Source organism: Merops nubicus, unplaced genomic scaffold, assembly GCF_000691845.1.
Source record: "Merops nubicus isolate BGI_N331 unplaced genomic scaffold, ASM69184v1 scaffold1018, whole genome shotgun sequence".
NCBI lineage: Eukaryota > Metazoa > Chordata > Aves > Coraciiformes > Meropidae > Merops > Merops nubicus.
The window spans coordinates 80,579-102,989 of record NW_008627509.1 but is presented as its reverse complement, the minus strand read 5'-3'; the positions used below and the strand labels follow the sequence as shown (position 1 = coordinate 102,989).

At 37.5% G+C, this 22,411-nt stretch overlaps 1 protein-coding gene across 1 annotated transcript in view; it reads right to left on the bottom strand.

Moving 5' to 3' along the window:
* DOK6 (docking protein 6) overlaps nt 1-22,411 on the bottom strand; it is a gene marked incomplete at both ends in the record, with an annotated part of 66,109 nt that overhangs the window by 5,350 nt on the left and 38,348 nt on the right. The window contains one exon of the mRNA XM_008946315.1: nt 4,754-4,873. Within this exon, the coding sequence (XP_008944563.1) occupies nt 4,754-4,873 (120 nt within the window). The remainder of the gene's footprint in view (nt 1-4,753; nt 4,874-22,411) is intronic.

The following is a 22,411-nucleotide window of genomic DNA, read 5'->3' as shown; positions in this document are numbered from 1 at the left end:
GAGGTTCAACATGACCAAGTGCCAGGTTGTGCACTTGGGCACAACCCCATGTTGGAAAGCTGCCTGGCAGAAAGGGACCTGGGGGTGTTGATCCACAGCCACCCTAACAAGAGCCAGCAGTGTGCCCAGGTGGCCAAGAAGGCCACCAGCATCCTGGCTTGTGTCAGAAATAGTGTGGCCAGCAGGACTAGGGAAGTGATTGTGCCCCTGGACTCAGCACTGGTGAGGCTGTACCTTGAATACTGGGTTCAGTTTTGGACCACTCACTACAAGAAAACCACTGAGATTCTGGAGTGTGTCCAAAGAAGGGCAACAAAGCTGGCGAAGGGTCTAGAGAACAAGTCTTGTGAGGGGAAGCTGAGAGACCTGGGGTTGTTTAGCCTGAAGAAAAGAAGACTGAGGGGAGAACTTCTCACTCTCTTCACCTATCTGAAAGGAGGTTGGAGTGAGGTGGGGGGGTCAGTCTCTTCTCCCAGGTAACAAGTTATAGGACAAGAGAAAATGGCCTCAAGTTGACCAGGGAGTTTTAGGTCAAACATTAGGGAAGATTTCTTCATAGAAAGGGTTGTCAAGCCCTGGAAGAGGCTGCCCAGGAAGTGATTGAATCACCATCCCTGGAGGCATTTAAAAGACATGTAGAGCAGGTGCTCAGGGACATGGGTTAGTATTGGGGTTGGCAGTATTAAGTTAGTATTTGGACTCAAAGATCTTAAAGGTCTTTTCCAACCAAAATTATTCTATGATTATTGTATTATCATTGTATATATAACTCCACTGCTATAATACTGAATTTGTTATCTGAATAGGATCATATTGCCTTTCCTGCTTTCAACTTACTACATTTTCATTCTTTATCTAATAGTCAAAATGGACATTCATACACAGTAAGAGACCATGTTTGGTGTGAAAAGAAATTTAAACAGAGATAGGGTTACTGCTACAGAGCTGAAGAACACAAACAAATAATTTAAATTTGCAGGAGAGAGAAGGTAAAATGCTTGGAGAGTAACAGAAGCTTCATTCCAAATCTCACTTTTATTTCAATCTGTGCATCATTGCAAACTAAGCAGCCATTAGCTGTGAGCCTTAAATGTAAAAAGAAACCCACCTAAGGGTCATTTTCTGCAGCAGAGTTTACACAGTAAGACTTGTGGTAATCCTTCTTGAAAGTAATAACAGAGAAGAAATCCAGTGAGAAGCTTTCTGTTACCGATGTGCCAGGCACAAGAATTGATTAGATGTCTTCTCTACTCTCCCTACAAGACTGGATAGCCAGAGGTCTCAGCTATAAGCAGAGCAGATCTATAGTCTGGCTTTTTTAGCTATCACCACTGCAGAATTGCTCCGTGCTGGAGGGTCAAGCAACGGTGCAACTACAATAAAACAGATCTCACTGGCACTTACCAAACAACTCAGAACTATAACAGACCCTCTCTTTCAGATCACTGCACTACTGTAAATTTTTATCCTCGTATGACAGAAGTGCTTTATGAATGTATGGCCTTTCAGCTGTGACATTTGCACACCAAGCAGCATTTTTGTCAGCCTCTGGAACAAAGTCTTTTGCAAAGCAGATTGTTGCATTTGTGTCACAGAGAATGAGGTGTCTTCCCTTCTGAAGTTAAAAGCTCATCTCAGAAGAACAAGAAAAGTGAGAGTGGAATGATAAATAGGCTCAGATGGAATAAACAGAGATATTGGAAAAATCATAGAAAACTTACATCTTTTCCTAGCCAAATATTTTCTGAAATTTGAGTCTTTGGGTATAAAAAAAATGTAGGTAGCATGTATGCAATAACAACTAAGAAAATTATTACAAATGTTGGGAACTGAAGGTACTGGCTGCAGTGGTCATATACAGGGATCAAAACAAAAGCCTACAGAACACAAAGCTTTCTGATTTTAAAAGGGATAGTAAATTTACCTGATACCTTCAGTGGATACTGTTACGAGTACATGGCATATATCATACAAATGTCCTTTAAGGACAGGATTAGGCAAGTAATTGGCCAGGTGAAGAACATTGTGTATTAAAAATATTATTGCCAGGAAAAATATAAAGCAGTTCATCAAAAACCTCCTTATTAAGCTAGCTCTTCTATGATTGAGGAATTATCTTTATCAAATTTCAAACATTTCAGAAAACCTTTGGGGCAAAGTAATCATCTGAAAAAAAGACAGTGGAACGAGATTAATGGTAGATATACCTGTTCTTTTGGGATTAATGGTATCAACACCCTGTCATAGCACAGATATATCAACAGGTTTGCTTCTAGCCCTTAAAATGTAATATATGTAACTGAAAACCCACTGGAACTGTAGCCTTTATAACAATGCAATCTGTGATCTTGCTGAGATACTGAGATATCTTAAGTGACCTGAAAGCCAGTCCTCATATGGCTCAGGCAACAGAAACAGCTTGAAACTAGATGCTAAGTCTTTATGACTGTATTACAGGTTTTACAAACTGAATCTTCGTTTCAAGTAAACATTAATCCTCAACTAACTCAAGAGGTATTCTATGAAGTTGACATACTTGCAATATGTTCTGAAATGATGACATTCAAAGGTACCACACCAGTGTATGATTGTTACTTAACATAGAAGATAAAATGACCCTGAGAGTGACACACCTGCCATTTCCATAACGAGTAAGATTTTAGACATTTCATGCTTATAGTCACTTTCATGACTTTCAAATCAGAAAATTAACTTTGACCTTTTTAATTTCAGGTCAATAAAACTCAGCAGATTTTTGAAAAAATTTTAACTATATTTTAAATTACAGTTTTTGATCGTATGCCTTTAAATTCTACACTATGGGGAAAATGTGCAAGAAAATAAATTTTTAATTTGAATTTTTTATCAGAGCTCACCAAATGATTCTACCCTCCAACTAGTTATCTTTCCCATAAAACTGTGGTGTTGATAATGACACTGACAAGTTTGCAGAATACGATAACTGTTAAAAACTGAAGTCATGGTTACACTCAACTGATTTTATTGAAGGAATCTACTAAAGAAATTCAAGTGCAACTGCAGGTTGTTATAGCACAGCTAAATGAACAAAATGCTAGATTTCATACTTATATTAAGAATCTCTGTACTCTCTCCTCTTTCCAAGTTGGTTAAAAGACCCCCAAAATGGAATTTGCTTTGCTTCTGAACAAGACAACTTTGAATTTCAAACATGCTTATTAAAATGCAGAGTTGTGCATCAAGGGGACGAGGGAAGGAAGTGGATAGGTGTTAGAATTACTTGTCTGAGATACTGTAACTAATGATATAGCAGAGCATGCTATCTAATATTGGAGTACACATTCGGCCACTTGCTTTAAAAGATATAGCTAATGAGACCCTCCATGCATCCTTATTCATGTAATTTGTACAACAACTCCATGGTTTACCTCTTTGTTTCCTTTCATTTATTTACTTAAACCAATAAAGATGCTAATTCTGTTCAGATATGCTGTTTGGTAGCACTGCAGCTAAATTCTGGAGTAAAGCAATTGAATCAAGACTAGTTCATTCAACAGAACTAATCTACAACTTCTGGAGATCACGTGTGTGTGACTGCATCTCTTGAAGGAACAAGATGAAAGGTAACATTCATCATCTGTGTCCAAAAGCTGCTGGACAGTACATGAATTCACTGCAGAAAGAGTGAGCAGAGAGCAGATAGGGTGCTCTGAGTAGTGTCTGGCCATTATCACTTCCCTACAACATTAGTAGCTCTCCTTTTAAGTAGTTTGAGATCACAAATTAAATCCTGTGTCTTGTAGCAGGCAAACAACTTCACAAACATGAGCTTTTAAATTGCACTTGAACATGCCTGATTTTTGAGCAAAATTCCCTAAAGTTTTCTGTATATTTTATGTTACTAGATGCAATTAATACAATATAATCAATATTGTGCTACTCATTCTATAATTTAATTACATAATTTTATTTGTAATGATAGTTGGCTTGGTATTTTGTGACCATTGAGGCAGTTTGATTACTTTGTTAACAGCTACTGGATCTTGTAAAAGCATCAAGACAGTAATAATCATTGAGAGTTGTAATTTAGGGAGGAATAAATGAGCACAGTTTGTGTTGCCCTCATGTTTATTAATAGGAATTAAATGACAGGATAATCACAGATTTGCTTCTGTTATTGTATATTCCACCCACTAGCATCCTTCCTGGGCACATCTAATCTAAAGTTCTGTTCCAAACAGCCTCCAGATGAAGACTTACAAGCTCAGGCTTAGTGCTGACCAGCATCTGTCATTGCCCTTCTCACCTGTATTTGACAACACTTAGATGACCTTGATTGATTTCATTATTCAAACCAGGTATGAGTTTAAAGCAAATATGTGTTTTTCAGTCCAAAATGGTGTTGTCCAAAATGGTGTTGGTATGTTCATCATTGTCTTTTAGAGTCAGTGTAGTAACAGCTGTTGTTTTATTCCTCTGCACAGAGGCCATGGTTTCCAGAACCAGAAGGGTCATAGTCATCATTTCCCATGACAGGAAAATGTGAATGCAATGAAGACATTAAGTCACTCCTACATGTGCTATTTGGCATGGAATTTAATCACATTTATTTGTAGGAAGAGATAGGATTAAGCCTTGAAAACACATCCAAATGTTTAGTTATTAATGACACACTTCTAGCTAATAGTAAAAATCATCACACAACAAACATGAGCAAAGATAACATAGGACATCACCTAAGAACCGATCTAGGAGACATTAAAAAGTCACTTACCATTCTGTTCCCTCTGGACTCCAGCAGCAAGCAAATCTGGCTCCCCAAGACTTATATCATTAAGCCTGGTTCCTAGACACTCCATACAAAGGTGTTTGCACCATTCCTCTGCCTCCAGTTCTGAAAAAAAAAAAAAAAAAGAAAAAAGAATTGTTCATCTTAACATTTTACTCAGAAAAGCATGAAGTTAACTCAATACCTTCTTCCTAACCAGCTTTATGACAACATGACTATAACAAAATATGTTTCTAGCATGAAGTTCCACATGAATTTTTGTCCTGGTTTATGAAGCACTCAGAGGGTTTACACTATTAGGACTGCCTCTTCCATTTTCAAATTTGGGAATAGGAAGTGGAGTTAACGAAAGGGAGAAAGCACTACAGAGTTTTCAAGACAGTATATTCCTAGTAGGCCTTCTTGGAAAAAAAAAAATGCAATTTAGAAAAAATATTAGATATATCTGAAATACTCTTTACTGTTCTTTAGGTGACTGTGAACTATCAAAGCATTTTCTTTAAAGGTTCTAGAACATTTTTCTAGGAGCAAAGGGAAAAAAGTTATAAAAAGATCTTCAAATGCAAAACTTTTTTCTTTGCTGCACGAACTGAGTTTGCCTGTCAAGTTAGTTGGAATAATTATCAGTCTATGTCTGATCATCTTTAGGAGCAGGTGATTTCAGTTATCTAGCAATGTCTCTATTAAACTGCCACAGTTTTTTCATTCCTATTTTTATGGACATCTGGAAAATTCTTTTGTGACAATCTCTCCAATGTAGTGCTGAAATTTGGATAGATTAAAAAAACACTGTATGCAAGCCCTGAAGGACCTAATGATGATGACTCATTGTAATTAGTGATAATTTATATGCAAGAAAATTCTTTCCATGCCTGATTGGTACAGTCTTCAAACCCTCCACTGGTTAGGCATAGATCTCAAGTGACAGAAGCATTTGCTGGACAAGAAAAGGAGACAGGTATGCAATTCCAGGTCTCTAAGAACCCTCAGATACCCTCCTTTGTTCAGGACCATGAATAATTGAGGAATGGATTGTTCCCGAGATATTCTGGCTGTCAGCTGACCGAGTTCCTGGACAGACAGCTCAAATGACACCTTGTTTGGGGATTTTTGAGAGCCAGATATGGTTGTTGTCAAGGGGGCACAAAAAATTTGGGGGACAGAACTATAAGCAAAGGGGCTTCCCTTAATCCTTCCTTATTTTTTACAGCCTTTGTGTCAGGACACAGATGCCCAAAGCTGATCCTCTCATAACACCCTCAGCTGCTGGCAGCAAGAGACAGAACATTCTGTCAGTAACAGCCAGATGACATTTGACTTTGTATCTATGTATGAGAAGAAAATATTGAGGTAACAGCATACTGTTCCATAAGTCTTCAACAGATACAGCCTACCTGATGGAAGTAAGGAGAAAACAGGACTACCTCTGGACAGCCGTAAAAACTTAGGGGTTTTAAAAAGAATGAGGTTAATTTGTTTAAAAGTCTGTCTCCAAAATCCATCTTCTGCTCACGCCTGAAGAAATTTCTCTCGTTTTCTCTTCCTCTCCTTCAGCCTTTGCCATTTCCTTGTCTATTTGTGAAGTCTGTTGAACCAGAGCCGTGCCCTATACATCACACCTTCCCATGCAGTGTGCTGCATGCCAGGGCGATGATGCCATGTGGGGGTGTGGGGGGCAGTGCACAGGCACAGGGGTAAGTCAAGCCTCCCCCCAGGAGGGTTTCCACTGAGTCGCCCAACATCTGCTTCCAGCTACAGATAAACCAGTGCTGAAAGGCCGACAGCACAAAGGTGACAGAGCAAATCTATTCCAGCTCTCCCATGTTTCCTCCCCTCTCACAATTTCTTCTCTGCCTAAATCATATCACAGAACAATAAATATACTGACAGAATGCATAGCTCTATATAAAGCCTGTAATTTTTCCTGGAGTGTGGTCAGGAAATAACATTTTACATATTTTTACAACATCTGCATTTTATTACTTTCTTTCATTCTGCCTGCACCCAGACTGAAAGGGTACATTCTGGAAATGCAGAAAGAGATGATGGTAAACAAACACTAAACTAACCTTTCTGATTTTGCCAACATCTGAGGAGAAAGGAAAACACATTGGCATTTCCACAAATCCAGCTTAACATCAATATATATTCAAAACAGGACTCTGATGTAAAAGTAACAAGTTCTATTTATATGTGTCCTCACAGCACATTTCCAGTAAACTTTTTGGGAAATAAAGCATTGTTCTAGGAGGCTGTTTCTTTTGAGTGTCTGTGGTTTTGTCTCCTCAGTCCACTTGCCCGTTTCTATTACAGCCACATCTAGATCTCAAAAGTTTGGATCCAGAAACCCCCTTTCAGAGTCGTTGACTCTGGCAATTTAATTTAAGGTGCTGCTTCACTGCCAGACATTGATGATTAGACCCAGATTAGACCATTCTACAACTGCCACACAGAAGAAACTTATCTTCCTGTGAGCATTGTAGGATCATGGCTACATTTTGCAACGTGTAAGAGATAACGTGCATTGTACTGCTGTGTAACTCAAAACCTGTATCTTACAAAAACGATTGACTTAACACTACAGAAAATAGAGTTTCAATGCAGAACTGAAATATCTTCCCACTGAACTGTGAGGATTTGTGTCTGCTGTCAGAAGCATCAACATTATCTACAAATGTGTTTGGAAGGTCAAGGGTATGAGGGTACTGCATGAGTTAGTTTTACCTAATGCATCCTGATAGCTATTGCTTACTTGCAAGGGATTGCCTTCAACCTTTTCCTTGACAGACATGTGAAATCTTCTTTAGAACCAGGTGAATTGCCTTTCAAAGCCATATTTCTCCTTTTGTCATGTGCATCTAGAAAGCAGTTCACCATTCTTTTGTATAAGGTCTACAGAATACTTTGTGCTTCTAGATAACAAATTAAATATTATGCATTAAGAATATATTTATAATAATCTATAGTACATAAATGCATCAGTCACAATAGAAATCTTTAAGAATGACAGATACCATGTCACAAAACAGAGTTACCACTGATACTTCTTTATATGCATATATTGAAACAGATGAAATATTACAGTGGAAAAAAGTCATAAAAAACTGTCAGCAAAATTCTTCTCTTTAATGCATGTAGATTAGATTTATTGACGGTAAATGCTGAGGTTTTTACTTGTAACAGATAGCTGTCATTGAAAATTTTTGTTTCTTTCTAAGATTACTGAATTCTTGCACCGAATGTCAAACTGTAAAGCATGCTTTCACAGCTATAAATAAAATCCACATACTTGCTTTTTCATTTTTACTGTTATTCATTTATAAAATCCATTATGAAATGTGATGAGGTGAGATAAAACACAAGGAAATATGAAACCTTAATTAGGCACTGTTTATTGCATAAGAAATATTACTGGGAACAAATTTTTTATGTTCAGGGTGGTGAAACACTGGCCCAGGTTGCCCAGAGAGGTGGTAGATACCCCATTGCTGGAAACATTTGAAGTCAGGAAGGACAAGCCTCTGAGCAGCTTGCTCTAGTTGCACCCTGCTCAGTGCAGGGGGCTGGGCTAGATGACCTTAAAGGTCCCTTCCAACCCAAAGCACACTGTGATTCTATGAAATCTGTAAACTGGTAATCTGAAAACACACACTTTTTAAATGCAACATTTTCCTGCAGCTTAACTGAGCTTCTAGGTCATGCCTGAGGTTATATGTCATTCCTGATTCAGTTACCAGGTGATTAAATGCTTCAGTTCCCAGGTGATTAAACTGGTGCTTTGACTGCTCCAGCCACTGAAGTTTTGTATTGCCAATAGGTAGCAGCACAGGATGATAAAAAGGTTTGTTGATACAATAATGACAATGAAATAATATTGGCAAACGGTATTATTAATACAAATTTGTAACAGTGAGCAGGCTCTGCTGCTACTTATGGATTAAACCAGTTCATGCTACACAACGTACTCTACAGGGTGGTGGGGCAGAGATACAGATATATCTCATTTCACTGTCTAGATCTCCAGGGCTAGAGGCAAGATTGTTTTCACACTCCTACCACAAGAAATGTTTTGTGCGTGGAACATACCAGACATCTTCTGAACCATGATAACTTCACATTCTTTCACATTTCCCTCTTATGTTCACATTGCACAACCCTACAGGACCCTGCCATCAACCAGAACAAATTGCCAGCTTCGTTTAACGCTGCTAGCCTGAGATAACCCCCCCAAAAAGGTGACCACACCTGCTCAGTACAGCTTTTGTCCCTGTCCACGTTTAGCCTATATCCAGGGCTAAATCACGGCAGTTGCTTTATCACCTGATGTCCCCTCCCCAGCCAAGAAGAGTGATCTGGAAAAGGCAAGGAGATTTGTGAGTTGAAATGAAAACAGATCTAACAAAACAGCAAAATTGGTACCAATGGCAGCATAAAATAATCCAAGTTATACTCAGCCCAGCAGCGGTACCGTGGGCACAATAAACTGGAAGGTAGTCCTCAGGGGCAGGGCCAGGAGGAGCCCAAGCAGGAGATCCTCCTTCCCTAGCAAACCAAGCATGATGTCTGTGGTCTGGGATACACCCGTGGCCAGCTCAGGTCAGCTCCCTGTCTGACTCCAAACTGCTAATGGCCAGCACACCATGGCTGCCCCAGGATGTGATCCCAGCAAAACCAGGACAGTATCCCCAAGTAATGTCATCTCCAGCTCTGCAAGGCTGTGTCCACCATTCCAGGAGATGCCTTCCACCACTAGCAGCAGCAAATTCTTGTATTTGTTCTAAAAACGGCTCAATTTATATGCAACTCTTAAAGCTTAAAAATAATGATGAAGAAGTGTGTCTCCTCCCTTTCTCATACAGCCCACATCAACTGAAGTGACCAAGGATTTAATTTGGAAATAACACTCATACAATATTAGAGGGGAATAACAAACGTTATCCTTGTGCAAATCAAAAAACCTCACTTCCTTTTTGAGCTTTCCCTGAAGTCAAACTGTTTAAACCTAAAATGTTAGTTTCTCCATTTTTGAAACATTTGTATTTTGTGCACAAATTGTTTTGACTCTTCTTCCCTCTAAACTTCTATAAGACCACCAAATCCCACTGAATGTTCTTATTCTGAAACTGGGCAATCTTTCCTATTCGGATTAGTAGGACTTAGACCAGATATTCTCTGCTAAGAAAGACAGATGATGCAGAAAAGCCACATGTGCCAATTTATCTCTTCTAAAAATCACCCAGACTAATTAAGGAACTTAATGGGAAAAAATATGATAGAATTCCCATAGGACTGCTGTGCTATTATACTGTGCCTCATACAAGGCATGCAGCAACTTTATTTTTTTTCTTTAGCAAGTAAAACTATTGCCTGCCTATTTCTTATCAAAATCAATACCACCCTAAAAACATCTAAACTTTATCAGGGTATAGATCATTCTTTGATAATTTAAACATTTTTAAATTTTATAAATATTTTAAATATGTTATTTAACAGTGCCTCCATTACTTAGGACACTTTTACCAGAGCACATCACACGCTCAAACACAGATATGAATGCAAAGCAATGTGGCTATTTCTTATCTCTCCTCAGAGCAACATGGGGATAGTGCTTATTTTGTGTAATAACATATATCACTGATTATCATTGGTTATGCCTGAATTAGCCAATTTTTTGTTAGATAGGAAGCAATGAAGGGGACACGTCCTATTTAGTGTAAAAGAACGGAAAATTAGTCTATATACAGACTAAAACTTGCTTTCAATTAGATAGTAACAGAGATAGTAGGTTGCAACTCTGAAAGCAATTTGGCTATTAAAATTATTTTTTTTATTAACCAATTACATTTGAAGATATCTTATGAGATATGGGACTCATATAGAATTTTTTGCTTGTGTTTAATACTACCTCTAAGGAAATTTTAAAAGATTTTTCTTGAACTGTGACTTTTGAATCTTTCACCAAGAGTACAGTGTTCCATTATTGCAAAAGTATAAGCCACTGAACCAGAAAGGAAAATGAAAAGTCATGAAGGAAAACCATATATACTGTGAAATGTTATTAATTTACTGAAAATGCTTTACATACAGGCTATGACAAAATATTTTCAAGGAAAACTGACAATGTTCTTTGAAAAACAAAGTTGGTGAGCCAAATTCCTCAAAAATGTCTTAGCATTTTTTTTTTCTTTTATACAGTAAGGCCCTTAATTTTTAACTATTTCCAGCTATTAAAATGTGTGGATATTTCTGAATATACTACCAATTTAATGACGTACCTTTTTGTGTACAATTTGAACTTTTTTTGCTTACTGATACATTGAATAACACAGGAGTCAATCAAAATGAATAATTTAAGAATAAGAATATATATTATTCTGTAACTTTAACTCGTAGCATACTTTGCTGATGCACTTTTGTAACTAAGGGTATATAAAGTCTAAGTATTACACAAAAAACTGACTTTCTCATCATTTGCTATTTGCAATTTGTGTTGGTATAAGGATAGCACAGTTAACTGCAATAATTACCAAATTTTTTTTTTTACTTATAATAAATCTGATATTTCTGCCAAAAATCATCTACTTGTATCTGGAGATGCTACAAGATAGATCACAAACAGGGTTCTGATAATTTTAATCTGTACATGTACCTGTGTTTGCAGATAGCCAGCTGTGAATCCCTGTAGTTTTTGAGGTATATGAAAACTGACATTTTCCTGACAATACCTCTTCTTTTCTGCAAGTCTGATCAAAAGTGTCAGCTTGAATAACCTGCACTCAGCTACTAGACTGTCTAATATTCTGTCTAGAATGTAAACGTGTGCAATGTTAAGTGAACGCTTTTGAAAGTAATAATAGTATTTAAAAAGATTTATCATACTGATTTACTGTCCATTAAACTATTTCCCTAAAATAGACCTTAGCTGCTTCTCCTTTCCAGTGTAAAATTGCAATTAAAGATCAGTCTTCACTGAAACCCTAAAAGAGACACCTCATAATGCTCTCTAGAAGTCCCTAACTAAAGTTAAAGTGATAAGAAATGAAATGTCCCACCTGAAATGCTGCTTGAGAATGTAGTCTTCATACAGAAACAGAACTTACCTGACTAGGATAAAAAAAATGAAGACTGTAGGAGAAAATGAAGAAAAATAGTCTACATGAAAATGATTTCCTTTGCTCGATACTACTACTATCTATCTATAGGACATTTGGTTGGTTGGTTTGTTTTTTCCTTCCCCCTTTAGGTAGATGGCAATTTCTACTATTAAAAAAAAAAAAAAGGGAATATCACTGAGTAAAGAAAATGGTGTTTAGTGGCTAAATTCATCCTTGAGGGAAGACTTATAGGCATCCTTACGGATCATGTATTCTACTTCACGCTGGGGACTAGTGACTCATTACAGGAGCAATGTTTATCAAGCATTGTATGTCCAACAGACCAACAGTAACCTCAGAGAGCATCACTACTCAAAAACATCCCTAGGAAACACTCACTTTCCATGCAAACTTTCACTTTCGATGCAAACTTTCTTTCAAGTGCAAAGTAGGAATTATGAAGCCTACCTGAACATAGACGAAACATTTACACTGTGTCTGAAACTAATGGGCCAGTTACAAGAATCTGGCATGGGAATTAGCGTGCTCCAGGACTGTCAATCTGTACTTGTTTCAACACTTATTAATGTTAAATGACAATGGCATGAAAGTAAAATAACCTCAGGCAGCTTGTCTGCTGTGGGAACGACATAAACACCATCAGTCAAGTGTCCAAAAAGGGTCTGTCACCAGTAACACGACACACAGAGGACAATATCACATCAACTGATGCAGCTACTCCATGATCAGCAGTCAGTAATAGCATTTTTCTGGTTTCAAGATTCATAGTAGTCTACTTCCACAATACTTTAATTCCTGTTGGAAAAGATACAGGGTCTTTTCTTAAATGCATGGGGACTATGCTTCTGTCCCACTGTCAAGTTTAAGTTACAGTCTAGAAGGGGATCCACACCCAAATAAACCAGCACAAATCCTATGGTTCAGTTCACTTTTTTTTTAATATAGTAAAAAGTTCAGTCTATCTTTGAACTATTAATAAATCTTAGTATCATAGAATGGTTTGGGTTAGAAGGGATCTTAAAAATCATCTAGTTCCAACCCCCCTGCCATGGGCAAGGACACCATATCCTACTCAACCACGTTGATCAAAGCCCTGTCCAACCTGGCTTTGGACACCTTCAGTGATGGAGCATCCACAGCTTCCCTGGGCAACCTGTTCCAGTGTCTCACTGCCCTCACAGTGAAGAGCTTCATCCTAATATCTGATTTAAATCTACCATCTTTCTGCTTTGAAACCATTAGACCTTGTCCTGTCACTGCATGCCCTTATAAAAAGTCCTTCCCCAGCTTTCTTGTAGGCCACATTTAGGTACTGGAAGGCTGCTATAAGGACCCCCAGAGCCTTCTCCTCTCCAGGCTGACCAATGCCAGCTCTCAGCCTGCCATTGTAGGAGTTGGGTTGCAGCCCTCAGACCATCTTTGCGGCCCTCCTCTGGACTTGATCAAGCAGGTTCATGCCTTGCTTATGTTGGGGGTGGCAGAGCTGAACACATATACCAGCTGGGGTCTCATGAGAGTGCAGTAGAGTGGGAGAACCACCTCCCTCCACCTGCTGGCCATGCTGCTTTTGATGCACCCCAGGATAAGGTTGGGGCTTTCTGCGCTGCACTCACACATTGTTGGCTCTCACTGAGCTTTTCTTCAACCAGCACCCCCAAGCCTTTTTCCTCAGGGCTGCTCTCAATCCATACTCTGCCCGGCCTGTATTTGTGCTTGGGATTGCTCAGAGCCAGAAACAGGCCTTTGCAATTTGCCTTGTTGACCCTGAGGTTTGAATGGGGCCACCTCTCGAGCCTGTCAAGGTCCCTCTGATAGCATCCCTTCTCTCCAGCATGTTGACTGCACCACACAGCTTGTTGCCATCCACAAACTTGCTGAGGGTGCACTCAATGCCACTGTCTACGTCACTGACAACAGCACTTGGCCCAATATCTTCCTACTTGAAGATCAGAAATAAGGTTAGATAAGGTACATAAATCTAAAAGCATTATTTTCCTATACAAAATCAAGGTGATAAGGACTAGTTTCAATACATGGAAGAAATAACATGCATCATTGACACAATATGCTTTATTGCTCTTACACATCTTTCACTCCAGCCTTTGAATAGCTTCTGCACTAAATCAGTAGGCAGAGACAATGATTAGTGGACTATGAAGTCTCTAGCCAGTGAAAGGAAGAAAGGGAAACTGGAAACATGTCTGACTAAAGCAAGACTTCCAGCTGTGCCCATTCAGATTTATTAAACATTGTCCCATTTTGGCTAAGCATGGAGGTCAGTGTTGGAGTTGACCCCTCCTGATGCTGCAAAGACTCTAGGAAGCCTTTCCTGCATGGTTCTGTAAACCAGTTTCAAACCAACAAGCCTCCTGAAAGAGTATTTTCTCTCTTTCTTTCTTCCTGTGCTTCCATTGCCCAAGAAACACAGCATTCCCCCCAAACCCTAACACTAGTGATGTAAAAATTTGAGTCCTTGCTACTATTTAGAGTTAACAAGTAGGTTTTATGACATTGGAAATGAGAAGAAGCTCATTCGAAGGAATTACAGATAACTTCTGAGGGAAGTCACCTGTAAGATCCTAACAACGCAGTATGTGTTCTACTTGATTTTCAGTTGCATAAAACTTTACTCTCAGGCAGAACAAAGTATTAGCTAGAAATGATTCTCCGTGTCTCCTGCTTTATTCTTGATGGATTTTAATGTGGTACTACTGCAATTTAAAGAAAAAGTTATATAATCTAGAGTTAGTATCTAAGGAACTCTGACAAGAAATGTCTTTTTCAAATTCCATATTTAGAGAAGTTAAACCCAAATGGGATTCTTTCTCATTATGAATTCTTTACATTTCTTACTCTTATTTCACACTTGTATCTTTTATTCTCAGTGTGAAATGGATCCCTACCTTTGATATATATGAATATTATTTTAATCGGAAAATATTTTATGAAGACAGATATTGTTTAAATGCCTATGAAAATAGATGCTTTCCAGCCAAGCAAAACCTCCTGTAAATATCAGTCTCCTAAAATAAAACTGTATCTAATTCATGCCATTTTGGATTCCTGGTTTTCAATATACACCACTGATACCTCTACCAACATGACCTTGAGAAAGAGACACATGGTTACCTGAAAAGAAGCAATCTGCTTAAAGCTGAAACTCAGAATCGCAACTGTCATTAAAAGGATTTATTTTCATTTCAGTGGAACAGTTCTAAGATTCAGCACAGCAAAACTATGTCCTTTGATGAACTAGGAAAACAGCAAACAGATCTAACTTAAATTATGTGTCATTTTCCTCCAAGAAAACCAGAATAAGTCTTGATGAATGCAATCTTACAGAACATAGCAAGATGAAATAATTTGAAACTTCAAGAACTCTGCTGAATGACAGCCTAAGGCCATGTTAGCTGGAGATTCACTGATGAAAGATAGTTTTATCTCAAATCTTTCATCCTTATTTAAGGGTAAACAACTCATCATGAAAGTATAAAGAATGTTTAATATTTTGAATCGTATAAAGCAAGAACTGCATGGAAAGGTGAGGATTTAGGTTTGTAACTCAGAGGTAATGACTACAGTGAAAAACAGTATCCGAAGACTCTTCTGCTGACCACTTGCCCAACATAGAATGATATTATCAAATAACAGGTAGAACAGCAGCCAAACTCCTCCCTCCACTCCCACATCACACCCCAGAGATCCAAAGTGCCAGACAACCAGAGGAGGAACAAGTCAATGCACTCACCCACTGCAAAGGATGTAAAGAAAGGAGCAAGCTGGCCAAGGAACCATGCCATGGGAGATGGAATCAGCCAGATGATCAGTTCAATTATATAGTATTTTCCCAGAGAGAGACTCATGATCTTGCTCCACTATCCTGGGAATCCCACTTGTCATGAAGAGTCAGGGAACCTCTCCAATAGCCAGAACCCCACACAGCACATACACTGCATAAACAGACTTTCCAATAAACAGACTTTCCAACCCCACTGCAAGCAGAGTCAGATCTTACAGAGGTGGCTTCTTGCCCCACCTCCAAATTAGTGTGGCAGGGGGGGACACCTGGTGGGGATCTCCTCATCAGTTCCCACCCAAGGCTGGCCAGACCCTGGGTGAAAACCATCAGGAGGGCCTTTCTTGGCTGGGTGTGGACATCATCCATACGCCAGCCTTTATTTGGGGCTGGGGATTTAAACCCCAGCCCTTCAGAAGAGGCAGCTGTAATTTATGCACATCAGTGATCAAAAGCCCACTTGCAGCTTACTTGTGAACTGATTTATAAATACATGCAGTACTAGAGGGCAGGGGAATGACTTTCCTTTATGGAAGAGCTGGATTCATACACTATCAAAGACCAGTCTCCTTCTGCATTTCTTACTTCCACTGTAAGAAAAAAATCCTCTTTGGGATCTCTCATGACCTAAGCTAAATTCAAATCCAGGTTCTCCCTGGCTGATACCTTTCAATGGAGAGAACAAACTGGGAAATCAATTCTAAACAGAAAGGAGTTATGAACAGTAGGAATAAGAAAATTGCTCACTGTCCTTTAAAAAGAAGTTATCTAGCACCACCAGCAGACTCAACGAAGGGGCAGGAGTGGCAGAAGTACAATATATACATTGCCATAAGTTTCTCCTTTTTTTCTGTATTAATGCTTTTAATGAATAAATGACTGAATTAAAAGTTACTCCTCCTTCTGCTTGGAACCTGTGGCCTACTCCTAAGCTTTGCTGCCTTAAAAAATGCAAATATAAACCCTCTTTTGACTTTGTGCTAGGTGAAGGTAACTAGTGGGTTACTGACTTACTAAAAAACAAATGAATTTGACATCAAGGTTTTTTTTTTTTTTCCCCTGGATCACAGTGATATAGTGAAACCATAGTAGTAGCCAAATCACAAAAAGCAACTAAACGCCTAATTATCTCCTTTTTTTTTTTGAGTCAGACAAGATGTGTCTTTGCATAGAATCTTTATAACGTTGAAAATTAATGACTCGGTTCCCATGCCCCAAGCCAGCAGTATAATATAGTAGATTGAAGCATGAATGACACACACTTGTTCTACAAACAATTGTGAAATTTTGGAGGAGCAGTGCTTCACTGAGCTAGAAAGAGAGAAACCTTTTCTGTTTATATCAGAAAAATTGGCACACCCTTGAAGGAAAAGAAAAATTACTCCTTTGAACTAATTCCTCATGAAGCCTAAGGTTCGTGTCAACAAATAATGTATAATGCTTGTAAGGACAAAAAATTAAATTTGAATATACATATTAAATTACATATACACTACCTAGAGTTTAAATGTGGGTTTTCTTCAAGATATCCATTAAAGACAATATTTATTTATTCAGAATTTATAATAACCACCCATCAGCATACATACAGATTTTTGTACATGCTGTCATCTATTTGAGTCACAAAGGAAACCAAAATTATAGATGTGACCACCTTACAAAATTAAAATGTTTAAAACCTCATAATTCATGGGCTACCACTATTTTCTTAATTTAGCATGCACACAGATACAAACTGCCTACAAAGTAGTTTGACATAATCACATCCAGAAACAACTCTTCCAGCTTCTTTCTCTCTTATCTCGCACTATACGATCATACATTTAAAAATAAGCCCTTAGAAATTAAGATATTAAGCATTTTCACTTAGATTGCTGTCTTGCACTATTGATTTTTATTATACTCACAGCTACATTTTAACAAAAATAGCAATTTTTGATAGAATATGAATCCAAAGAAATCTCCAGATATCAAGAAATGCATTGCAGGGCACTGCATTTGAAGGACTAGCTAATGAGGCATAGGATTCATAGAATTTCTTTTCAGTTGGTCCTTAACTACAATAAACTATGTTTTCATTTAAGTCATATTTCTGTAGATAAATAATAAACACTTCTCAGCAAAAAATATAACTGTCCATATGAAATGCCATATGGAAAGAAAACTAGTTATACTCCTCACACACTGGAATTACTGTTAAATAAACATAATATAGAGAAGTGACATGTCTGAATAAGGCAGCATTTATTAAGAGGAGAGTGCTGCTGTAGCTAGTGCCATGTGCTGGGAGCACTGCTTCCCAGGTCACATGGGTGTCATGGATCTTGTACTACACTTGGAAAAGATTCACACTGTCACCCAGCAAAAACATTTTGAAATGGCATTGGCTTTTTGAGTTTCCTGCATTAATTCCATTCCTACCCCTAGAGAGGATAGAGGAGATAAATGTCAGACACCCTACTTAATTCACTTCTCATTTTTTCAGTGAGGTTACTGTAAGCCATGGCAAAGTTTAGGCTAACCTCCTTGCACATTCATCTTAACACTGTAAGATCTCTGACGTTTAGAATATAAAGCAGAAGCTACACAGCAAGACATTTTGTCTTTCTTACTGCATTAACGTGTGGAGGAACGTACATAACACAGACCTGTCTTGCCTAGAGAGGTTAGCTTAATTATCTAGAGGCTTATCCATCAGTACATTCAAATGTTCCTTCATTTTACATTTATTAGCCATATCCATTTCATACCCCCAGAGCAAATTCTCTAATTTGATTATTTCAGTTTCTAGGTCTAGTCAAAATTATCAGTAGCACAATCTAAGCAGAAAATAAACCCAGCTGTAATATTGAATACAAAAAAAACAACAAAAAAAACCAACATAAAAACCCCAATCCAGCTGTAATATGGAATATAATATTTTATTTATGGAATAAAAACTTCAGTTACAGGACTGATTTGGTTTTGTCCCTTGAAGATGAAATAAAATGCCAACCTACCAAGAGGTTTGGCCAATGAATAATTTGTAAAGAAACAGGCAAATTCATACCGTCACTGACCAAAGACCATTTTGAGACAGAGTGACTGTTTTCCACCAGCAGTCCAAATTTCTCTCTTTGGGGACCACTTTACAAAGTATTTCCCAGTTGTTGAAACAGAGCTAATACGTATTAGTGAGCCACTGTTCCTATTTGGGAGATGATTAAATGATCTTTTTGCTGACAGACCTGGTTCTCTTTTCCACTTCACTAATTCTAAGTTTGCTTAATTTTTCTCTTAGCCAATCATCTTTGTTTTTTTTTTTTTTCCTCCTAAATTAGGGATTATTTTTAATTATGTCTAGATTAGGAATGAGTGATGCTTCATAATAGACCAGTTTTTATGATTTCATTAGGAGAAAAATAACAGTATTATGTCTGTCTTTTAACTATAGAACTACACATTTAAGGGAAAGCTTATTTTTTTTCAAAAAACAAGGAACTTAAGATTAGTTTTTCAACTTTACCTTACACGTTTATAAATGTGCAGGCTAATAACTCCTTTATATTACCCAATAAAGTGATAGTTTCATGAGATTTTTTAGGAAGTTAATGCTGCTGCTGTTTTCACAGAATTCACTGCAAAATTAAGTTCAGATACAGATACAAACATGGAAAAACAAAGAAACGTCCCACATTTTCAAGATGTTCAGCTTTCCAGGAAGTAAATAGATCTAGATTTCTACCATTTTGAAGCAGATCAAGATTCCTCATAATTCTAATCAACATTCAGCTTTTACTTCAAAGTAAGACTCAGATCTTCCTAAAGCAACAGAAGACTTGTACATGGTCATACAGGTTTTATTAATTATGAAGCTTAAAGCTTTACCACATGCCAGAATGCTACATCAATGCATTGCTAGAAGAAAAGCATTTATACAGTTTGGAAGTATTTACATCACATTTGTGAACAGAATTGTTGATTCTATCTTCACCATGGCACACAGAAGAATTGAAATGGACAATGAGCCAATCTGAATTAAGAAAAGAAATCCATCTAGTATAAAGTAATCCAGAACTTGTTGCAAAGGATGCAACAAACTGTCACACTAGTTGGTCATCAAAACCTATCCAACAGCATTGCAAGTTTGGTCTACCAAACACCCGCAAAATTTAAACCTAATATGATATTTATTCTGCTTCCTGAAATATTTACAAATTAATAGAAAAAATAATCTAAAGCAAAAAAAAAAAGTTCCCAAATAAAAATATAAATTTGCTATATTTTTATATAAAATTTTCATACCAATAGTAGCTGTTTCAGAAAGAGGAAGAAAATTAATATATTTGCCATCACTGACACTTTATTTGCCTTATTTCTACATCAATACACTATTTTATAAATTTCAAAACTAACTAAAATGGGAAAAGGGATTTAGCCATAAAACTATTTAAGAACTAAAATGCAGCTTGCAGTCAACAGCTTCCCTCTTATTTTATTCCATTGATTAATTTCAGTTTTAACCTCAGATTAACTTGCAAGGCAGATTTAGTAGCAGTTGGAAGCAGTTGGAATTGCTTAAAACAGAACTTTAAAAGCAGCTGTGCTGTAGGAGAAGAACTGGAAAACAGAAAGCTTTATTAGAGCTAAAAGGTTCATTTTTTTCTGTATAGGTTATGAAAACATTGTATGAAAGCACCTGAAATGCAGTTACAGAAAATATGTTCACGTTTTCCTGTTTCAGTGCAATCTCCATAAAGAAATGACTGAATGGAAAGGAATATACTGATTTGAAGAATACTTTGAAGTGTACTCTGGGACACTTTTTAAAACCATGTTACTTTAAAACTACATTCAGAGGAGCACTGATTGTCTCTGATAAAGGTTTATTTTTAATTAATATTCTTTAAATGTCTGAAGTACAATTTGCTTCTTGGCCTTAGACTGAATTTCCTTATTGGTAATAAATAAAACAAAGAAGATTTAGTGTAAGATCTCCAGAGAATTTAAGGCTGAACATCCCACACTGACAGAGGAACTACTCACACAGTAAAACTCATTTAGGAAAATATTCTTATTTATTTATCAGGGAAAAAGCCAAGTCCTCTCTCTGAGAGATTTAATGCTGACTTGCTTGGAGCTTCATCCCAGAATCATCAATTACTGTAAACAGGGGAATCTCAGTTGTCTGGGAATAAAATATTTAGAAACAGAAAACTCTGCTAATGGGTGTATTTGATTCATATGCATATCCACCTGAAATTTGGGAATCTTGACCATTATATGAAATATACTGTTGCATGTTCACAGCCGGAACCTTATTTTTAAAGATTAATGCACTATTAAACCTCAAAAAACAAAGGTCAGTCATAATAACACTATATCACTCTCAGAAAATATAGTCTTGATAAGACTAGTGTTAAAACCAATGCATAAATACTGCCAGGGAGCTGATATTTTAAAAGGCAAACATGCTACTGTATAAAATTCACAAGAGACTGTTCTGTGTGCTGCTCTCAGAGGTTATGAGGCCATAATTACTTACTGGAAAGCTTCTTGTACTTTTATGAAAGGAACACATTTTCTACTTCTATTTTAAAGGACTGAAACTATAGATGTTGCAATATTTTCAAATATACAGGAAAAGTGAATAATTTGAACTACTGAAATTTAGGTTTTTTTCTGAATTTTATACCTAAAATTTATCTATTTATATTTTTGAAAGTTAAGTCATAGTTCAATATGTTTTCCTATGCAATATTGCCAAAGAGATTAAAAAACCCAACCTGACTGGGCTGTGCCAATGCATTAAATAACTTTGTTCTCCGGGGATGGAAGCTGGGACAGCTCTAGAAAATCTCACAATAGCATCTGGTCAAAAGTCACATTGAACAGTGTGTGCCTATCACTGTAGTAGTAGTGGTCCCACACATGGTTCAGTCTTAAGCATTGCTTTGGTTCTCCCTGCTAGCCAACAGTCAGACTTTACCAGTCACCCTGACTGCAGTTGCCATTCTGATTGTTCAGTAGCCACTGGGCTGGGTTAATGCTTAATAGCAATGCTCATATTGGCAGTGGGCTTCTAGCAACCTCTCAAAATATTACAAAGATAGATGGAGAGTGAACACCAAATATTTCTCTTTGGGGTCTTTTTTTTTTTATAATGTGAACAAATCTGTCCAAAATTTTCGTGCCTAGACTGTAACTGTACATGAGACAGAATACATGCTGAATATATGGTTAGGTGCACATTAGTAACACACAAAACTTCCTGTGCTCATTTACACATACTATCCTCAGCTTGTCTTCAGTGACAAAAGCATTTCAAAAGGCCTGAAACAGTTAACCTGCTAACACATACCTTACACACTGTAAGCAGCCAAATGTAATGCAAGAGTGACAGAGAATGAAAAATAGATTGGGTGTTTCAGCTTTGGAGCAGTAAATTATCATGTTATTCATTGAACTCTCCCTAGGCTCAGCCAGCCATACATCATCTGTCAATAGTCCAAATTCAATATATAAATTAATGTCATGATTTTTGTGCTGTCACTAAATGCGTAGTATTCCCAAGAGAGGTCAGGATCCGCAGAAGACATGTAATTTCACAGGGTGATACATATTCACAAATCCCAGGAGATCTGACCTACATTCCAGGTAGATGAGCAGAAACCTTTTTATCTCACGATACCTGGATTCCACTTCAGTGTTAGCAAACTTGAGGAGAGCAGATCAGGTATTACAGCAGTCCCA